This window comes from Vigna angularis, chromosome 6, assembly GCF_016808095.1.
Source record: "Vigna angularis cultivar LongXiaoDou No.4 chromosome 6, ASM1680809v1, whole genome shotgun sequence".
Classification (NCBI taxonomy): Eukaryota; Viridiplantae; Streptophyta; class Magnoliopsida; order Fabales; family Fabaceae; genus Vigna; species Vigna angularis.
The window spans coordinates 35,817,798-35,834,723 of NC_068975.1; the positions used below are offsets into that span (position 1 = coordinate 35,817,798).

The 16,926-nt window shown below is 30.1% G+C and overlaps 2 protein-coding genes across 4 annotated transcripts; both read right to left on the bottom strand.

Annotated features, from left to right (window-relative positions):
• Positions 1-4,339: 4,339 nt before the first annotated feature.
• LOC108342426 (uncharacterized) lies at positions 4,340-5,736 on the bottom strand. Its single transcript, XM_017580201.2, has 2 exons — positions 5,296-5,736; positions 4,340-5,064 (listed from the first exon to the last, which is right to left on the bottom strand). The coding sequence occupies exons 1-2, from the start codon at positions 5,693-5,695 to the stop codon at positions 4,718-4,720; spliced, it is 747 nt and encodes a 248-aa protein (XP_017435690.1). The 5' UTR covers positions 5,696-5,736; the 3' UTR covers positions 4,340-4,717.
• A 7,394-nt stretch (positions 5,737-13,130) lies between these two features.
• LOC108342960 (uncharacterized) lies at positions 13,131-16,291 on the bottom strand. Of its 3 annotated transcripts, none has more exons than XM_017580908.2 (4): positions 16,112-16,291; positions 15,378-15,813; positions 14,957-15,247; positions 13,131-13,547 (listed from the first exon to the last, which is right to left on the bottom strand). In XM_017580908.2, the coding sequence occupies exons 2-4, from the start codon at positions 15,765-15,767 to the stop codon at positions 13,338-13,340; spliced, it is 891 nt and encodes a 296-aa protein (XP_017436397.1). In that variant the 5' UTR covers positions 15,768-15,813; positions 16,112-16,291; the 3' UTR covers positions 13,131-13,337. The 3 variants fall into 3 exon arrangements, with proteins under 3 accessions (XP_017436397.1, XP_017436395.1, XP_017436396.1); XM_017580906.2 differs by having other exon boundaries at positions 16,107-16,290; XM_017580907.2 differs by having other exon boundaries at positions 15,954-16,116.
• Between the last annotated feature and the right edge of the window lie 635 nt (positions 16,292-16,926).

Consider the following 16,926-nt stretch of genomic DNA (forward strand, 5'->3'; position numbering starts at 1 on the left):
CCAAAAACTATCAAAAACAAAGACAAAGTCACTTTTTCCGAACACCTCGCGCCCGGGCGCCAACAAGGGGCGCTTGGGCGCGACTTTCTGCGAGACTCTCGGGCCTGGGCGCCACCGGGGGCGCCGGGCGCGAACCAGAAGTCGTCCAGCCCCATACCAGTTGACAGCAACCATTTTGCACCTGTTTTGATCAATATGATGACTCTAACAAGTCATAATACAGTGGGTGAAACTGTTCCAAAGGCTCAATAACACTCTAGACCCCAAATGCTCAAAATCACTACCTCACTTCCTCTCCAAATGACTAAAAGCTATGAATTTCCAATTTCTTTCAATTCCAAAGCATACAAGATTTCATACATGAATCAACACATCAATTTCAATCCAACCATACATACAACCACAATTTTCCAGCATCCTACTCATGCAACCACTATCAACATCCAGAAAATCCAACTCCCCTTACCTCTTGAAGACTTCCATGTAAGTTTTGGGATCAATCTCCTCCCAGACGTGCAGATCAAGATCTTCCAGGAACTTCAGCAGCTCTTCACTTCCTTTTCCAGTTCTTGATGCAAGAACTCCATCATCACCAGATGCCCAACTCAGTTCCTCCTCTAAGCCCCTTCCAAGGTTGGAACAGCTTCCCATGGGTGCTCTTTGGACGGGTGAAAATGGGAGAAAGGGTTCGCTCCCTTTGGTTGCTCTCCCTCTCTCTCTCCCTCTCCTGCCAAAAAATGAATCCCACACCTTGCAAAGCTTCCCGTAAAATGCACCCCCAATAATTGCATCTTGATAGTCAAAGAGGTGGGTGACCACCATGTCCCCACCATGTCCAAAAAAATACGGGTCTTACAGATGGACGTAATTCCATGGATCTCTAAGGAGGTCACATGGTGCTGCCCTATGTTATTGGACGTAATTCCATGATCTTCAAGGAGAAGATTCATGGTGGTGCCCTTAGTGTCTAGAATGAATTGCATGGTAGCTCAATCTTGGGAGTTATCCTAGAACTACAATAATCAATCATTCTCAAGTAGAGAGGATTGAATCATGTGGTGAGTAGTAGCAGGAGGTCCTAGTCTTGGGTGCTTCTAGCATTGGCAATGAATTTGCAAAGCAGTAGAGGCCACCACGAGTGCACGACCTGCCATAACTCGACAATCATTCTAAGTCCGGACGAGTCAGGTTTAAGTGCAACAAGTCATGTTTGTGTAGTGTAGTGTATCTGTCTTTACTTGCATGTTGCATGTGACTGTTATAACATGATTTATATATCTAGCTCACCCTTACTTGTGTGATTGTGTTTGCTTGGGTATGCTTTTTTCTTGCAATGATCATCCACTTGGATGTCAGCAGAGGCAGATGAGGTGCCTCTAGAGCAGGCTTTGGAGGAAGACGATGTTGTTGCTTAGTCTCCTTAGGATTCTCATAGTATTTCTTGTATTTTGAATTACCATTTAGTTGTTAAGGATTTCCCTGTGATTCCTATCCTTCTGAAATACTCTATTTGCGTTTAAGTTTTAAATTATGACTGATTTCGGGATGACTCTAAGCTTAACAACTGTATTTACAGTTTACTCTAAGTGTTCTCTTTTATTCAAATGTGAACTTACTATGTTATATGCTTTTGGAATGTTACATTAACAAATAAAAATAATTATATGAAAGATCATTAAATTAATATTTTACATGATAAAATTAAATAACAAATAAAAATAATTATATGAAAGATCATTAAATTAATATTTTACATGATAAAATTAAATAACAAATAAAAGTATTAAAAAGAAATAAAAATGATCAAATGTTTATCTTAAAAATAAGTTGATACATTATTGAATGAAAAAGTAAAATAAATATATAATTAATACTATAATAATATGGAAAATATCTTAAATATTAAATAATTATTTTTCAAATATCAAACTAGTTAAACTGTTTAGAGATAATAAATATTGTTTTAATAAAACAAATAAAACAAATGAAACGAAAGATAAAAAAGAATAAAAAAAAATATAAGTTTTTTAATTACTTAAGAGTAAAATATTTTCATATAAAAAATAATAAATAAAATATTAAGAAAAATAACATTTAAATCTAAGATATAAAAACTATTTTATTTACTATGATTGATAATACACTATTTAAAGATAATTTTATAAAAAAATTATTTACTATGATTGATAATACACTATTTAAATATAATTGTATAAAGACGCAATTAGATATTATATATATATATATATATATATATATATATATATATATATATATATATATATATATATTACTATTCTCAATTGAAAAAATTAAACATTAATATTAGAGCTGTCAAAATGGGTAACCCGGTCCGACTCGACCTACCACAGGTTGGTGGATTAAACGGGTTGGCTCATGGCTCACTTAATTAAATTTTTTTTCACCCTCTTCTTCTGATATTCTTATAACATGTTACTTTGATCGATTAAATTGAAACAGTAATAATTGGACCAATTGATATAAAAGAAAATTAAACAAAAGAAATATATTGTTATATATATTCTAAGCTATCAAGCATAAAATTTTGCCAATTTAGTTTAATGAGACATACACAACTGTTTGACCAAGAAACTACATATAGCCGTTAACAAAAATATATAATACAAGATAAAACTGTCATGCTTGTAGATAGGTCTAAAAATAAGATAAAACAAATGATATATTCCTGATATTATCCATCTATTAAATTGGAGTCTTGAATGGATAAATTCAAAGTATTATACTCTGTTGAAGCATCTTCTTCTTTATCTCCATCTATAATATTATCCAATCTATAATCTTAGAATTTTATTTACAGAGGGAAACTTTTGGAAATACAGCAACGCGAAACTCTATTGCTAAGTAAAATGGTGCGTTTTGAATAATTAATTTGATTTCAATAAAAAAATAGGATTTGAATAATTAATTTAATTAATTTGATTTAATTAAAAAAATAGGTGGGTTAGTGAGCCAACCCGACTCACCACGGGTTCAACCCGTGTGAGCCGAATTCTTAGTGAGCTGGGTCAAAATTAACTCACATAAAAAAATTTGTATTTTTTTCCAACCCAACCCATTTCAAACCCGTAGTGAATCGAACCACACTAATTAATATATGAATTTCCGTATTATCATACGAGTTAATGCTTGAATTTCCGATAGAAACGAAAACAAGTTGTGGTAACAAGGTTATATGTCATGTATAATTTAGGGCAATTTAAAATGTTTAAAATGTATGTTTGGAAGGATATGGTTTTACTCAAAACGTTCCGATATATGTGGTCAAATTTACATCATATTCATTTTTGTTTTGGTCGTGGGATTTTTCTGGATAAGAGGGTTTCATTTGTTAATTGTTTTTCGAGTAACGTGTCTCATTAGCTCTTCACTGATTATTTAGAAGGGAACATAATCTTTGATTTGTACTTATTTATTTTTTCTTTTCTTAAATATTTTCCGTTTTTGGGTTGACTTTTGTCCGTTTAAACTGTGTCCACGTTCAAAAGACGAAAGCCGGTGATCTAATAGTCAAAGTTTCAAACTTCACTCCTTCTTTTCACATTATTTTCTTTTCTTTTGCAAATATTTACTTTATTGGCTTTCACATATTTGTCTTTTAGTTTGAGTGGTTAGTTCGAGTGTTATTTTCTTTTTATGATTTAATTAATTTTAATACTAATATTTTTAATTGAGTTTATATTAAAAAACTTCAAGTATTTATATATATTTTTATATTTTTTTAAATAAATGTGTATCTTTTAAAAAATAAAAGTTATAAGATTGTTTGATTTAAAACAAAAAATATGAAATGTTGCATAAATTTCATTATTTATTTATTAGATAATATGTATAAAACTATAAAAGTTAAAAATAGTGTATTTTGATAAGTTTCTCAAAGGAGTTTACTTGAAGTACACTAATTGTAAGATATGCATGGATATGTATAATTATCTTTTGCTTCGTGTATAGTAATATTTTTAATACTATATTAAAAAGTGTATTTTTAAACCAAATTCAATTTAAAAAAAATATATAAAATAAGATTTACATTCACTTTATATATATATATATATATATATATATATATATATATATATATATATATATATATATATATATATATATATATATATATATATATATATATATATTAAGATATCGTCTTAGGGACTTTGAACAATTACTTTTTAAAACATTAAGTTTAGGGATATACTTCTTTTAACTATAGCAATCTATCATATATAATTTCCAGCCATAAATTGTTTCATTTTACGTTTACGATGAGGAAAAGTTTGTAAAATACAATGTTAGAAAGATAAAAACAAAATTAAAATATTTTTATTTACAAATTAATTTATAGTAATTTTGTATACCCCAACAGAGTTACAAAGAGGAACATATCTAATCCCATGTGTTTTTTCTGTATTTCTATCCTATCTAATTCATGTTTAACTTGAACCACATATTTGGGATATGGATCTTACATAGCCACAAAACAAACAAAAAATAATAATGATCATCACCCTAACCCAACCCTAAACTTATATGCCAATAAAATAAAATAAAATAAAACAAAACAAAACAAAACAGTTCTTCAACTGCAAAACTATCACTGTCTATACCCTATTCAACTATTTACACTGTTTTTTCTTCCTTTTTCTGTAAATGTAACTAACAAAATATTAAATCATTGAGACTAAGCGGCACCGCGGCTAACCATCTGCATGTACTGTTCTAAGGATTCTTGTCTCTGCAACCTCATCTCCTCGTTGAACTTCCGTATGAACGCTTCCACGCGCCGATTCAACTCTTCTTGACTCAGCGACGGCTCTTTCCGCAGCCTCCCGGCGGTGGAAACGTCGGTGAAGATCTCGCCGGACTTGTTTTCAAGAGACGGAGCGAGGTTGCCGCGGCTCTGCCACGTGTCACACTTCTTCATGTGTCTGCTCAATGGCACGGATCGACCTTCCGTTATGGCCTTCCACGTGCTCTCCAACGTTTCGTGCCGTTTGGCCTTGCCCACCACCTTCAACGCTCTCCCACCTGCACATTCTTCGGTTCAGTCAACTTTGTTTGAAAGCCGCTACATGCAACTTGCTAAACGACAATAACTTGCGCGTATTCAAACTTAACTGTTATACATTGTTTTAACGTATGGAAACAATAATGACATAATAAATGATCATTTTATAAAAATTACTGTAGAAAATTTTTTCAATGACATTGTATAATCATTATTAAACTGAATTTGAATTAATAGGTGAGTATGTATACCTTCAGAAGTGGATTTAAGGAATTTCCGGTGAGTGAACCTAGCAGACACGAGAGGCTTCTCCGTGGACGATGGAATCTCCGTTGAGTCTGTTCTCTTGAGTGTGATTTCTTGGTGGATTATTTCCTTTTCCACTTCTTGTTCTTGGAGGAGGGATTTGGGTTGAAGAGGTGGCGGAGGAGTTGGATCGGATTGAGGTTTGGAGTGGTGGAACCTGGAGGATGCAACGATGGAGATGATGATGGTGTTGAGAAGGAGGAAGAGGTAAGGAGGCTTGAAGCAGAGAAGGAGGAAGGTCCATACGAGAGGGAGGTGGGTGGCGGCGATGGGAAAAGACACTTTTACTCCCAAGGCCGCGAACATGAGAGCGGCCCAGAGCAGGAGAAGTTTCCAACTGCGCATCTTTTGTAAGTTTTGAAGGAGTAATGAGATGAGAGTGTAGAGAAGAGGTATGTCGGAGTGGGATAATTTATAGAATGGGGAAGACTCTGGGTCCACACTCATCATTAAATCTCAACCGTTCAATAGTGGGACTTCATCATAGCTCTATGCCGTGTAGACCCCTCCCATCCCTTCTATTTGTTCTTTTCTCAGTGGGGCTCGTTTTAGCAGAATAAATGGATTTTTATATTAAATATTAACTACCATGTTTAACTGTGGAATTCTTGATAATGAGAAAAAAAAGAAAGAGAGAGACTGTCAGTGTGTGTTGGAAATAGATGAATGGTATTATAACAAACTTTTACATGCATTTTTTAAATGGTGATAAAAGTTTAAATTTTTGTGTTTTTTTAAAATATAAAAAAATAAATATAAAGAAAAGTATGGTGAAATGAATGTACAAAGTGTCTCAAACCATATTTTTCTTGAAAATAATATGATTTGACCGTGAAAAAAACATCAATAAGATGTTAGAAAAATAAAATAAAATAAATTGAATAATAGATTAATTTAATTGGAATAAGAATGGTTATGAATTAAATTTTTGAAAATAATTAATTATGTATTTCATAAAAGTGGAAATTATATTAAGAAATTTAAATTTTAAATTTAATATATTTATATAATTAATTTTAAATCAAATAAATTATTTTGTCTGCGTGAAAAATAAGTTTTCTTTGATTTAGTTGGATAAATTGTGTAATATTTATAAAACTTAATAAAAATTTATTTAATATTTGTATCATTTTTATTACAAAATCATGGAATTCTCTTTTTCAACTGATAATTTCGTTCCATATCATATGCTTAATAGTAATAGTATTTTATTTTTTACAGTTGTCTAAAATTTATTTATATTTTAAACATTAAATTTTCTTTTAATAAATGCATACTTGACATCACATGACATAAAGATTTTAACAAAAAAGTTAAAAAGAAACAAAAAAAAAAAACATAAAGGATCACATCATATCATTTAAAAAGTATATCATAAATTTTTTTTTTATAGGATTGAAATATACTTAAAATCTATTGTTTAACGTGGCATCATAAAAGCATAAGTTTAGTGAAATTTGTTGTTGGTTAAACTTATTATTTCATTCTCTCAATCGAATAGTTATTAAATTATATATTGATGTATAATATCATATATATTTTATAAGAGGGAAGATGTATTGAAAGTTTTACATTAATAATTAATAAAATCAAATTACATTACATAAACAAATGTAAACCTTATCAAATAATTACATAAATAAAATAAAAATTAATGAAAACTGTTATTTACATTAATAAAATAAATTTAATTGATTTTCTAACTAAAAACTAGTTATTTCAATATTATTCTAAAAATAATAATTAACATTGGTATTAACATCAATTAAAAATAATTTTAATTAATATAAAATTAAAAAAAAATAATATTTAAAACTACCTGACAAAACAGTATTAATATACATCAAGAAAATCTTAAATAGTATTAATTGATAAATAAATATGATAAGATCAACAATAAAATAATTGATAAAGTCAATTAAATAAAAATCACGAATATTTTTAGTCTAAAATTATATTTGTCAAAAAATAATATTCAAATTATAACACATAGATCTAAATCAAACCAGTAATATTTCAATCTTAATCAAAGTCCACAACACTTTAACGAAAATTGAATTGAAGAAAAAAAAGTAAATAAATTTTAAAATATGAACAATTTTAAACTATTATTTTTTTAAATACAATATTAAATTTTCTACTTTTAAGAAATTATTTATAATTATATTTTTCTTACTTAAATAACATATTTTAATAATAAATTATTTTAAATTGTTTATTAAAATAAATTACCCTTTTAAACTTCTTTATTCTATCACATTATTAAATTTTATATACCTTAATGATGCTATAATAATTACAATGAAAATTACTTAATACTATAAAGATCATTGATAAGAATTGTAAGACGATTCAATGAGATAAATGATTGTGAAAAATATCATGACACTATGAATATTTGAGTTAAGGCAGATTAGTGTATGGACAAATATTATAGCACTAGAAAAAAAAAAATAGTTTAAAATTGATGAGAGTGGTGGAGCTGTTCACCATGGAACCAATCCAACATTTCAACTTTCTTAATTATAGCATGCCAAACTAATTATAAATAAACTTATACGAAGTATTACTATGAAGTATTATTATGAGTTCTAATATATTTAAACTTCATCCATCTTTTATTATCATATGAAATTTTATTAGAAGAAATAAAAAAAGTAAAAAATATTAAAAGTTACCAACTGATAATAAAAATTGCATCTCACGAAAATTAGTCAATTTTCTCTTCTCATAGTTTACAAATTAAGTTATATATAATTAACAAGAATGATTAGAGTTTATTAGAACACTATGAATGTTTTGGTTTGTTCTTAGAATTTTTTTAATTATTAAAGACCAATTATCTTTAAAATTTTGTTTTTATATTTTATTACAAATGTTCAAAGTAACTAAATTACAAAAAATTTCAATTTGATTACAATTTCAAATAGTTTAATTAATTATTCTTCCTCGCCCTAAATACAAAGCTATTTATATATAATATAGAACACTTTTAAAAAAAGTTACATATATTAATAACAAATAATTTTTTTTTAACTTTTAAAATAAAACCATAAAAAATTATAGGTATTATTAATATTATAAAAAAAATAATTATTTATTAATAAAAAAAGCATATGTGTATGTAAATATTTAATTGGATTAAGCAACGATTTTTTTTTTCATTTATGAAAACTACAAAATGTTGTTTCAAGATATAGAGTTATTTTACAATATGTCTTATATTAAAGACAAGAATGAGTATTATTTAAAAGACCATTTTTTTTCATACTAATTAGGCATAAATTATTTTACATCTATATTATCTTCTGCTTTTTAAAAAACAGCTAAATTATTTTATACCAAAATATATGACTTCTTTCGTAATTTTCAAACCTGATATAAAGTAATTTTGTGGCTATTTTGTAAAATTAAACAAAAGGATAATTTATTTTTGAAGAAAAAATAATTTACTTATTTTAAGAAAATAATATATTTTTTACAGATAATTATATTTTATCTGGCTTAACGAGTCTGAATATATATATATATATATATATATATATATATATATATATATATATATATATATATATATATATATATATATATATATATATATATATATATATATAACACTTATAGAATGTCATAGATATGATTTAATATACGTTACCACATTTATTTTAGTTTCATAGTTAAGATATTATATACTAACCATCATAAAATCATTTTTTTTAATTTAATCAAGAAATTCATATTGTTTCGGGTATAGGGTTGAAGTCCCATACTCAAAGCACTCCAAATTAAAGACCAGACGGACGTGACTTAAGTTAGTAATGTAACCGGGCGGTTAGAAGAGCAAGTAATGCATGTATATTGTGCATTTTGTTCTAAAGTCATACCCGAGATCTTTATTTGTACTAATTGTGATGGACTTTTACCTTTTGCTGACCTAATAACGGTCCAATTGCACCTTAACCTTCATTAGGACTTAATGAATCATTATTGTTTATAATCTAACCATGTGGTCAACCTAGGTGGTCGGCCTAATAATTGGCTTGGGTGGTCAGTCTGAAAGAACGGCCATGGGATCGTACGAATAGACGAACGTGTGGAAGAACGATAACTTTAGAGGATAGTAAGGTACACATGTCTTAAAATTTTTTATGTTTATTATTTTTTTTAGTAATTTATTTAAACCACTTTTTATTCGAAACAAAAAATCTCTACTCAACAGAAAAAATAAAAACTAAAGGATATTTTTTGTTTTACAAACTTATTGTTTTTTATATTATTAAAATAAATATATAATTAATAATGTTCTTCCGATTCTTTTAAAATTAATATATAAGCGAAATAAGTGCACGGTCAATAGCAACCGCGTCAACGAAGACGTTGCTATAATAGCCATTTTAATAATACTCATTTTATAACTGACTCATTATTTTTTTAAGAAGATTATCTTGTTGTTCTAATAACCAGAGTTATTCAAAATTGGAAAAATGGGATAAAATGTTTACTTTGTTAATTTCATACAACAGCACTATATTACTTCAGTGAAAAATATTAAGTAGTTCTTTCTATAGTAAAATTAGTTTATGTTATTTATGTTAAATAATTAAAAAGATACTATATTAGAATAGTAAAACAAAGTCTCACAATAAAATATTTTCTAAAGTGATATCAAAAATAAATTCTTAATAACTTAACTGAGAATGGACAATATTTTACTATCATGAAGATTTATGTGTCTGTTTTCCTTTCGTTACCATACATATCTTATTAATAAGTATTTTAACGACACTAATGAAAGAATTAATGAATAACTTTCTTTTAAATTCACGTTAAAATGCATGAAATATTATATTTATATGTTTTTTATGCATATAGTATATTCTTTTTTTGTTTCCTTTTTCTTTTGGTCTATTACGATATCACATTATTAGGTTACTATCTCAGTGATGGGTGCATGTGGCTCACAGGTGGGTGGGTCATCTTGAAAATGAAACAGAGAAAGAAAAGTGTAGTGAGGTCATAAATTCCAAGAGAAGAGGATTAAAAAATTATGTTGTTTTTAAGGTTAATTCTCTACAATATCTCCCAGAAAAAGACAATTTAACCGATTGATAATGACGATGAAAGTTGTTTATTTGGACATTTCAAACCGTAATTTTAGGAGTTTCTGGATTCGGATCCTAATCTTGTTCTTTTGCTACATTCAGACGAAGAATTACCCATTCCCAAAGGCACAACTCTCAACTCCACCCCGCTAAGAGAAAAAATGGTCGGTTAAATAAATCCATAAATTTCCTTAATTCATCCATAAAATTGCCTTCTCCTCTTGTTGTTTTCAAGAACGAAATTGCCTTGGAATTCTCTGAAAGTCCAGACAAAAACTTATGTGTGATGTTCAGAAGCTAGGTAAAGGTGGTTTTCAATAACATAGCCATAATATAAAAAATGATATATTATTTTCATCTGATAATATACTATTATTTAATATTGAAATTATCTTCTTTTTTTCATATTTTGGTAGGATGGAAATCCCAACGTAATAATCATTCTCCTTTCGGTAATATTCAATAAAATCTGAGCAGGTTCAATTTAGGTATTCTTTAGATTACATACGCAAACCACCGTTCATAGTGAATTACGCAAGAATTTAATAGTTCGCAAGTATTTTTAAATTATGACATTTTGTGTTCATCTTCATATAAGAGTATGAAAAAGATTTTGGAAGGTACGTGTCGTCGTGATTTGGCAAAGCAGAAGTTATTTGGTGTGAAACTGGTGAAGTTTTTATGATTATATTATGTGTCGGCAAACAACCTCGGCTTTTCACTTTGTCTGGCAAATGCTAGGTAATTTCTGAGTGATGTATATTATCATTCGACGAGACCGAAAAGGATAACGATAAAGAAGGAAGAAAGTGCAGTTTTGAAAATGAGAAAACTGAAATAGTCAATAGGGAAACGTCTGGATAATGTGTAGGGCCCTTATCATTATTTAACTGTCTGAGGTGGTCGATAGATTCATGGCAGTTGGTAACGTTCAGATCAGAAATTACATCCAAAACCATCCCTTCCAACACGGTGGTCATTAAATAAAGAGTGTTTGGTTAAAAGACAAACTAATTATATATGGTGATTTCAAAATAGATGATAAGTGCCGAAAAGTGAAGATTAGTGCTTAGCAAGTTTGGTGAATAAGTTAAGGTATGTGAGAGAGTAACGGTAGGAGTTAGTTGGACCTTTAGAAGTCAAGAGCGTAGAATATGGCTACGTTTTTCTGTAGTCTTATGCACCGTCCATTGCTCATGAAAGGCCCAAATGTTTGGCTTAGAAAGCTACAGCTCAGGTTTAATTAAATTCTATCTCTTCATTATTTTTCTTCAATATCTTCATATTCTTTTTAAAAAATCCATTTTTGGATGAATTTTAAAACTGATTATGACATTATTACTAGTATTTTATTCTTTTCAAACAAAGTTAAATGATATTCTAATATAAATTTTATTATTTTGAACTTTAAATTGGGAATAGTTTTTAGACATATTAAAAATGATCAATATAAAAGACGACACGAGCCTTATTAATGAAAGATGGTAAGAATTTCGAAAAACCTACTGAAAAATTAAATTTATAATATACAAGTTCAGCACTGATCATATTGACCTAGGAGTCTAGATAGAATTTAAACGTAGAATCAAATTATTCTTTTCAAGAGCTGGGTTCTGAGTGAGCATGACCGTATTTTGCGAGAGTTTTTCAGGTAAGAAATGACTTTTGCATCGTGTTTATCCGCTTTTAGATTTACAAATGCTTATCTAGTTTACATTATGAATCAGTTTCAATAAAAAGAAAACCATTTAACATAAAAAAAAAATAAACAAACCGAGTTAAAATAACTAGACCAATTCCAATTTAATACTAAAAAGTTGATGATCGTGATGAAGCCAAACCATAGAATAATTTACGAAAAATAGGGCTTAGCTGAATTAGCATCTAAAAATGAAATTTCCCAGTTTTTCAATCCACACATTCTAAACGTTTCCAGCGACAGAAAATTGATTGCGAGAAGAAAAATAATGCAACGCAACAGAAGTCCCCGCAACAAAGTTTCCTTTGACCAAAAATTGCATCTTTTCCAAGAATCTTGACCATCAAGGAAACCAAACAGTGGGAGAGCGTTGACTGTAAAATTATCTGAGATTAAAGAAGAAAGCTCCCAGAAAGGCCTTTTTGCCTTTATATTATAGGGTAGGGAGCTTTCACTAAAGTAGCCAAGCAGAAAGTAACTAACTTTCTCTAATAGCATGCCATCAGGGTATCTCATGTTTCATCACAGGAGCTTTGTATGCCACTGTTGGTGCAAGTTCTTACTTATGTGCCTAGGAGGAGAGTAGCTATGACAGAGAGCGTGTCAAAAAAACATCTTAGAGAGTGTCTTTCTAAGATTTCTCCATCATGATTGATCAATATCTGTTAGGGATTCAGGCATTTAAAACGGGTGGGTCCTCCACATTGATATCTAAGTGGGGCCTGATGGAAAACTTGAACTTGTGCAACGCTATTGAGGACTATTGTTAAAATTATATTAAGAGGGGGGTCATGCAAAAAACATAGCATGAAACACTGAGGAATCAAATCAATGTGACTACGTCAAAATAATTCAAGTTTCAGTTAATGTATTGATCAGCTATTCCCTCGATCCAGACCATGAAAGTGTCTCTGATTGTAACACGGTAATCAGAAACAAATATCATCTTGAGCAAATGGCCCTCCGGTGCGAATAATGATAATAAAAACGAAATCTCTTTTACTATGGCTGGGAAATTACAACTAAAAAGAAAACATTACACAGGTGGTGGACGGGCAGCCTTGTACAGTAAACTAACATTAAAAAATAACAAATCCACTTGGCATCAATGTTTTCATGTTTCTAGCGCCACAGTGAAGAACTCTTAAATACATCTCTGTAGCCTGATTTTTTTAGCTTATAATACTTAGTCATTTTTCTTGTTTTGTCTAAGCATTTTCTCAACTTCTCCGCTATATGGTGCAGGATGATAAGCATACTGTTGCAGAACAGAAAAGATAACCATCTCTACACATACCAAAATATTCTGCATAGCTTCCTCAATGTGCTCCACATCTAACCGCAAATGACGAGATTGAATGACGCCAAATTTTGCTAAAAGATCCAGCACCATTCCCTGCACGTGGCAAAGAGAGTTCATTATTATAAAAAAACAGCCCTAGATAATGATGCAATAATATATGAAGGATAATACACAAATATAAGGCTAGAAAAAGAATTGAAGATAAATGGATGGATCAAGCAAATTGAAGCACAAAAGGTTGTAAATGGAATGGAATGACCCATCAGTAGGGGAATTCTTCATAATCTAAATGATGTGATACAGAGCAATGAACAACAAAATCTAAAAATAATTCATCATTCAAAATAGAATTTAAAGAGAATTAATTTCTAACGAAGTTTCAAATTTTAAATAATGTGGAAAAATGTTAGTCTTTAGTTTAGATTTGACGTAAGTAGCAAACAACCTCTGTCGTATTGTATCATTGATTTCAGAATTGTGTTCTTTCCCAATAAATACAAGGACGAATATGGGATGGTTTTCCCATTTATAACAAAAACTTAATGTTGATTTTCTCTAATTCCTAATTTGCACATTTTAGACTAGGGCTATAATTATTAGTTTATTATACAGATCTGTACATGAGCAAGGACGACTCTGGGCTAACACTCAGAAGGTCTTGAAGACTTATTAAAGAGATTTACTAATTGGATCCCGGGGCCATCACAATTGTCATCAGAGTTTAGACCATGGAAATTTACCATATCAGTGAATGACTTGGCTTCTTCACCGGCAAAGTATTTACATAAAACACACCTCAAACAACAAACACAATATAAACCCAAGCTTAATAAAATCCAACCTGATAAAGTGTTTTATAGCAACAATCAAACTGACTACCCACTAAGTAAGATCAGTTACATGGATCAAAACCCACCACAATGTTCAGTTGTAAATCGTGCCTATAGTTTTTCTTAGTGCTCTTCTAGTGACTGGGTTACCTTTTCATTTGGTCTACCCTCCTCACGTAGGCTTCTATAAGTTTTCACATGCCTGAACCACCAAAGGTTCTGCCATGTTTTCTACAATAGTTGCTACTTCCATATTTTCTCGATTCATTTATCCCTAAAACTGTTTTGCCAACATACTCATTTTTGCTACATTGAATTTTTCTCTTGATGGCTACACCAAAATAAATAAATAATAAGCAAAATCGTTTTATAGAAAAAAATATTATAATAAAGAGAAAAGGCTTGAGAATCACTAACTAGTCTAATTATTTGTATCGATTCTATATGTAAACACAGGTTTTTAGTTTTTAGTTTTTTTTTTTCATGTAAAGAAAAGACCATACCAACCAGCATTATAAGTTCAGCAAGTTTTGCAGTTCAAAAATTGTAGTATCTATATTCCTCTAACAGGGAGGGGTCTGCGACTCTCTGCTGCTATTTTTGGCTCGAGATCTTCTTTAGGTGGTCATTTAACTCAGCTTATGTTATGACTATAAAGGGTAAGGAGTTTACCTGCCAAAAGCAGAAGAAAACAATTCCTTTGATACACAAGAATTTCGCTAGAGGCGTGTGTGGTGCCAGTTCTTTAGCAAACACATGGTAAAAGACCACCAGAGAATACAAGGCTAACGACACAGATATGTTGAGGATGACGGTGAATGTCCAGCTCAACCAAGTTGGATACAGCCCAAGTAACTGCAATGCTATCATCAGAATGGAACATACTGGACGGATAACAACAAATTGCCATGTCCAATATTTTAGAAGCTTCAAATTACGGTAGTCCAGGTGAACAGTACGAGGCTGCAAAAGATCAATTTACAGAATTATGAATACCATGACATCATTAACGTCATACACAAAATGTAAATTTCTTGTGAGAAGAAAAAATCCATTCTCCCCAAAAGTTTAGCATAGTTATAAGTAGCCACACCTGAAAAAGTGTCATGGGAAAAGAGTGGTGAATTTCCCTGCCTTTAATTTCATCGGGCACAATGTTTCCACTCATTGATATGTTCAAGTAACTATACATCAAAGCCAAAAACTTGGCAATGACCAAAGCTTCATAACATTCTTTGGCTGACTCCAAAAAGGTGAAAAACTCTTTGCTTCCTCTAATATCCAAGAGACCCACAAAGGAGACAGTTGCATAAAGGGGAGCCATGAGAATGATGATGATAATAGCCTTTTGCTCTTTTGGATTCTTCCAATAGAAGAGATGCTGAGACAATAACTGCGATGTGAAATGCATGGAAAGCATAACACAAAACGCGGATCCCAGCACGGTAATCTGTGCGGGATTGAGCGTGCTTAGATCTATCATTTTTCACAACACTCTGTCTGAGATGAAAGCCTAATAATTTCAGAACCTGCAAAAGGAAATTTGGAAAACTAAAGGATCAAGCAATACCCTCAAAGAGAAAACTAAAATTAAATTAAATTCATAATAATAAAAGGTCACTGTAATTCGCAGTAAGACCAAAACATGTTTGCTTCATATAATAACAACCTAGTTCCTCTCGAAATTCACATAAACAAGGACCACTTCGCTTTCGAAAAGACGAGTTTCAGGTTCGGCGAACAACTAAAGCAAACTTGAATTATGAAAAAAATCCAAAGGGAATAATAGAAAGAAGTTGAAAACAGAAAGCACGAAAAACACCTTACTTAACGCGATTCAACAAATGGCATCTGAGGCGATGAAAGGAAGGGTTTACGATAGTATAAAGAAATTATTGAGACACGTGGCAGAAATTATCATATTGTTTATTGTATTGTGTCACAGTGTGTCAGCCATGGCGTGCGTTTATTAGTTCTTAGGGCGATTCGTCGTCAAACTGGACGAAGGCACCAGAAATTCAATTTGAATACGACATTAGGAAATTTAAACATTTTGAGTTTATAAAGGATTTCCGTTTCTTTCTTTGATTTCTGTGTCAAATTTTATTCAACTATTACTTACAGTAGATTATATTCATAACAGTACTCAAGCAAGAATAAATTATCAAGTGATAAACTAAGGAGTAATATGCCATTGCTTAAAAAGATCTAATACACTAGAAATTAGCAAAGCTTATTTCCGTTTATCTATTATTTATTTTTCTTAGTAAGCTATTGAAAGCGTTAATTGGATAATCTAACGATTCAATCCAATCTATAGATTGATTTTCTTTATTAGATTAAATTTAACTCACCAACTTCTTACAAAATGGTAATAAATTGAATTTTAAGAAATTCCACCAAAATTATTAAATAATATTAGTATTACTACTTAATTAATTTTATTTTGTTAACTATAGATATATTTTTAGAATATTAAATAAGACAGTGTGTTTTAAAAGAATAAAAAAATTGAAATTATAATTTTTACAAAGAAATATTTAAGTTTGTAGTCCAGTTGACGCAATCCGATCATGTGTAAATTAGGCTGGATTGAACTGAATAAAAGAAATGCAAAAAGTAAGCTAATCTGGAATTTTTCA